General features: G+C 42.5%; 1 protein-coding gene across 1 annotated transcript; it reads right to left on the bottom strand.

The window, feature by feature from the left end:
• Positions 1 to 560: 560 nt before the first annotated feature.
• Positions 561 to 2,503, bottom strand: LOC135933895 (uncharacterized). The gene is made up of 2 exons (XM_065475303.1): positions 2,065 to 2,503; positions 561 to 1,609 (listed from the first exon to the last, which is right to left on the bottom strand). Exons 1-2 carry the CDS (start codon positions 2,494 to 2,496, stop codon positions 1,343 to 1,345), a joined length of 699 nt encoding a protein of 232 aa, XP_065331375.1. The 5' UTR covers positions 2,497 to 2,503; the 3' UTR covers positions 561 to 1,342.
• Positions 2,504 to 3,187: the final 684 nt, after the last annotated feature.

Below are 3,187 nucleotides of genomic sequence, written 5' to 3'. Positions count from 1 at the left end.
AAGTGTGGCAAGATGTTTGCTTCAGAGGCAGATTTGAGAGATCATGTCAAGTGGTGTCACAACATGAAAAAATGTCCCAAATGCGGTACAGAAATGAGCCTGAAAGCAATGTATAATCACAACCGGTTTGGAAGATGTCGTGGAAAAGTTGCAGAATGAGAGACTTATAACATAACATTCGTAGTGTTAGCACAATTATAGATTTTAGTTCGTACCTCGACACAAATTGATAAATCTTCTATTTCTGCGTAACGAGACATGCTGATGTAATATTTCGCAAACAATTGTCAAATAATATGCTATAATTAAGGACAATTAATACCCAAAAGAATTTATGCATAAATTTTAAAATTGACGACGGTTGTTGGCGCTGTAAAACGAATAAACTAATAAATAAAGTACACAAAGAAGCACAAAAACACGAAATTTTTTTTTTATTTCATCCACTCGGCATTTTGCAACTAGACTGGTACCAATGCAGAGAAGCAGTTAAGTAAATTCTAAAATTGATATGAATCGCTTCGATGCGTAGAATTTTTCATTTGTGTGAATAATTATAACATTTTTGATTTAGTTTGTTTTTAAATTATTTTTATTGGTATTTACAGGTTGGTAAATGATCCTGTCGGAATACACTTTTCAGCTCAAAATAGCATTTTCAACAACATGCAAAAACATAATTATCTTTATCTGCGATGCCACTTTGAGTGAACTGCTTGGTAAAATACGATTTCCATAAACTCGCGTATCTCCTAATTAACATTGCAATTTGATTATTAATATTCTCTCGAAATATTAACGCAATCTTTTCAAAATACAATTAACTCGCTCGAGAGTTAGTCTCGTAACAGGAATGGAAAGAAATCTGCGATCAGAGAGGAACTAAAATTACGCTTAGCTTTTATCAAACAGGTGAGTGTTGTGTTTAAATTAATGGCAAATACAGAGCTCGCGTTCGTTATCATTCCAAGCGACGAGAGAGACGGAAAAAAATAAAAATTATGTGTCAGTTTCAACGAACAGAGAGCCTTCGGAATGTTACAGATTGAGTTAAACAAAAACTAAAGCGGATAATATGCGAATTTTCTCCTAAATAAATCAGTGCTGATGATTAATTTCGGTATGACAAAATATTACCTGAATAAAAAAAGATCCAAGAGTTTCTTCCTTTGAAATTTAAAGAAATTTCTAAATTTCTGCTGCTTTCTTTACTCGAAAACAATTTAAAAATGAAATTCAGAGCGAATTTAGCCCTTAAAATCCACAAAAATAAGTGCCGAGCACTGATTAACGAGAAGAAATCGCATCAAATCGTGGCAAAAAGCTGGAGCCATTGCGTAGTTCAACTTCTGGCCGGCGGAGGGCTGCGGTACTTGGCCCGGATGTGCAGGAAGCCTTCGCTGGGCGAGGCGGGCGTCGAGTGTCTGCTGCTGTTGGACAGGCCGAGCCGGTTGATGCCGCTCGAGCGGCTGTTGGTGCGCGAGTTGCCCGCCGACGAGTCGCCGCGGCCCAGCACGCGCACCTGGCACGGGTCGTGCCGCTCCAGGAAATGCTCCAGCGTGTCCCACCCGCCGCCCACGCGCACCATCATGTGCCTCCCCTTCAGCAGCTGCAATTTACGGGTGGTTTAATTATTAAATTCAGTCAATTTGATCTTTAAATTTAATTTTTTTACTAAAAATTGTTTTTTTATAATTTTAAAAATAATTTTAACATTTTTGTACGTTTCAATCGATTCCTGGGGGTTGAAAAAGGGGGTTGAAACTATTATTTCGATTTAAAAATGTTTTTTGACGTGCGAGAAGCAGCGCAAAGCAAAACGCACGTTGCTTTGGCGCGCAAAACGTTTGAATCTTAAAATCGCTACTGCGCATGCGTTCCCCTCTGACGTCACAGCTGTCCCAAGCTGCCAAGAAGCATTGCTGTGACGTCAGAGGGATGACGCATGCGCACTACCAACCAAAATATTCAAATGTTTTGCGCACCGAAAACCGTTTTTCGACCTGAAAAATTAATTTATTCAACCCTGAGGAATTTTTAAAACAGAAAAACCCTGAAACTCACTCTGACGTAGACGTTGCGTCCAGCAATGTTGTACTTTCCTCCGCCCAGGCGTCTGACCTTGAGCTTGTCGGCGCATTTGGGGTTTTTGCCGTCGGCGTCCGGTGCTGCACCGGCCTCGTCCTCGCATCGGCACTGCCTGCGGGCCTCCCTGGCGGCCTGCTCGACCTTGCGGTCCAGCTCGGTGATGCCCTTGGAGGAGGTGGGCGTGCGGTCCTCGCTGGGCGTGCGGCTGCGCGGCTTGCGCAGGCTGGGAATACGCGTGCGGCTGCCGGCCCTGACCGCCGACGTCGACGCCGACGCAGACGCGTCCGGCTCGGCGCTGTCCTCCAGCACCGGCAGCGTCGCCCGCCACGCGTCCGGCTCGTCGTCTTCTTCGCCGCCGCTGCCGGGACGAGACCAGCGCCCGCTGCTGTTCGGAGACCCCAAAGACATCACAGACGACGAACTGGAAAGATGGTTTTTTGGGTTAAAATCTAATTTTGTTTTGAATAAATTGCTTTTTGATAGGACTGAACTTTTACGCTTAAAAAAATTTAAAAAATTGTGCCTTCAGAACATTTTCTACCCATTAATATTCAACAAGGGTTTGAAAGGGGTAGGGGTTATCATGCCTTAATGTCTTTGAATAATCAGAGGAAGTTGAGACAAGTCCAACGGTAGGTATTTGTTGCAATTCTGATGGTTAGAACCCGAGATTTGGGGTTTGTAATAATTGCAAAAACGCAAAAATCACGAATTTTCCGGCTTTTTTCGTATTTTCCAAACTCCAAATCTCGAGTTTTTATTATCAGAATTGCAAAAACTAACCACCATTAGTCACATCTCAACCTACCCTAAATATCTGAAGGGTTCAAGCGGTGCTCATTTACCACCCCTTTCAACCCCCTCCCAAAATATATTGTAGCAAAATATACTCGGAAGCATTTTTCCGCGGGTTTTAAAATATTTTAACAATTATTGGGTGGGGGTAGGCACCCCCTAAACCCTTCAGCTGGCTAGGGGAGGTTGAAACAAGCCAAATTGTGGGTATTTATGCAATTCTGAGTTTAAGAACCCGAGATTGGGAGTTGGCAATAATTGCAATAACGCTAAAATCACGAATTTTTCGTTTTTTCGTATTTTG

This window comes from Cloeon dipterum, chromosome 1 (assembly GCF_949628265.1).
Source record: "Cloeon dipterum chromosome 1, ieCloDipt1.1, whole genome shotgun sequence".
In the NCBI taxonomy this organism is placed as follows: domain Eukaryota; kingdom Metazoa; phylum Arthropoda; class Insecta; order Ephemeroptera; family Baetidae; genus Cloeon; species Cloeon dipterum.
The sequence above is the reverse complement of the archived record's forward strand: the minus strand, read 5'-3'. Positions and strand labels throughout refer to the sequence as shown.

Coding starts and splice junctions, on each gene's coding strand:
- LOC135933895 (XM_065475303.1), bottom strand. CDS start 2,496: ATGTCTTTGGGGTCTCCGAACAGCAGCGGGCGCTGGTCTCGTCCCGGC. Junction 1,610..2,064: donor GACGCAACGTCTACGTCAGA/GTGAGTTTCAGG, acceptor CGTAAATTGCAG/CTGCTGAAGGGGAGGCACAT.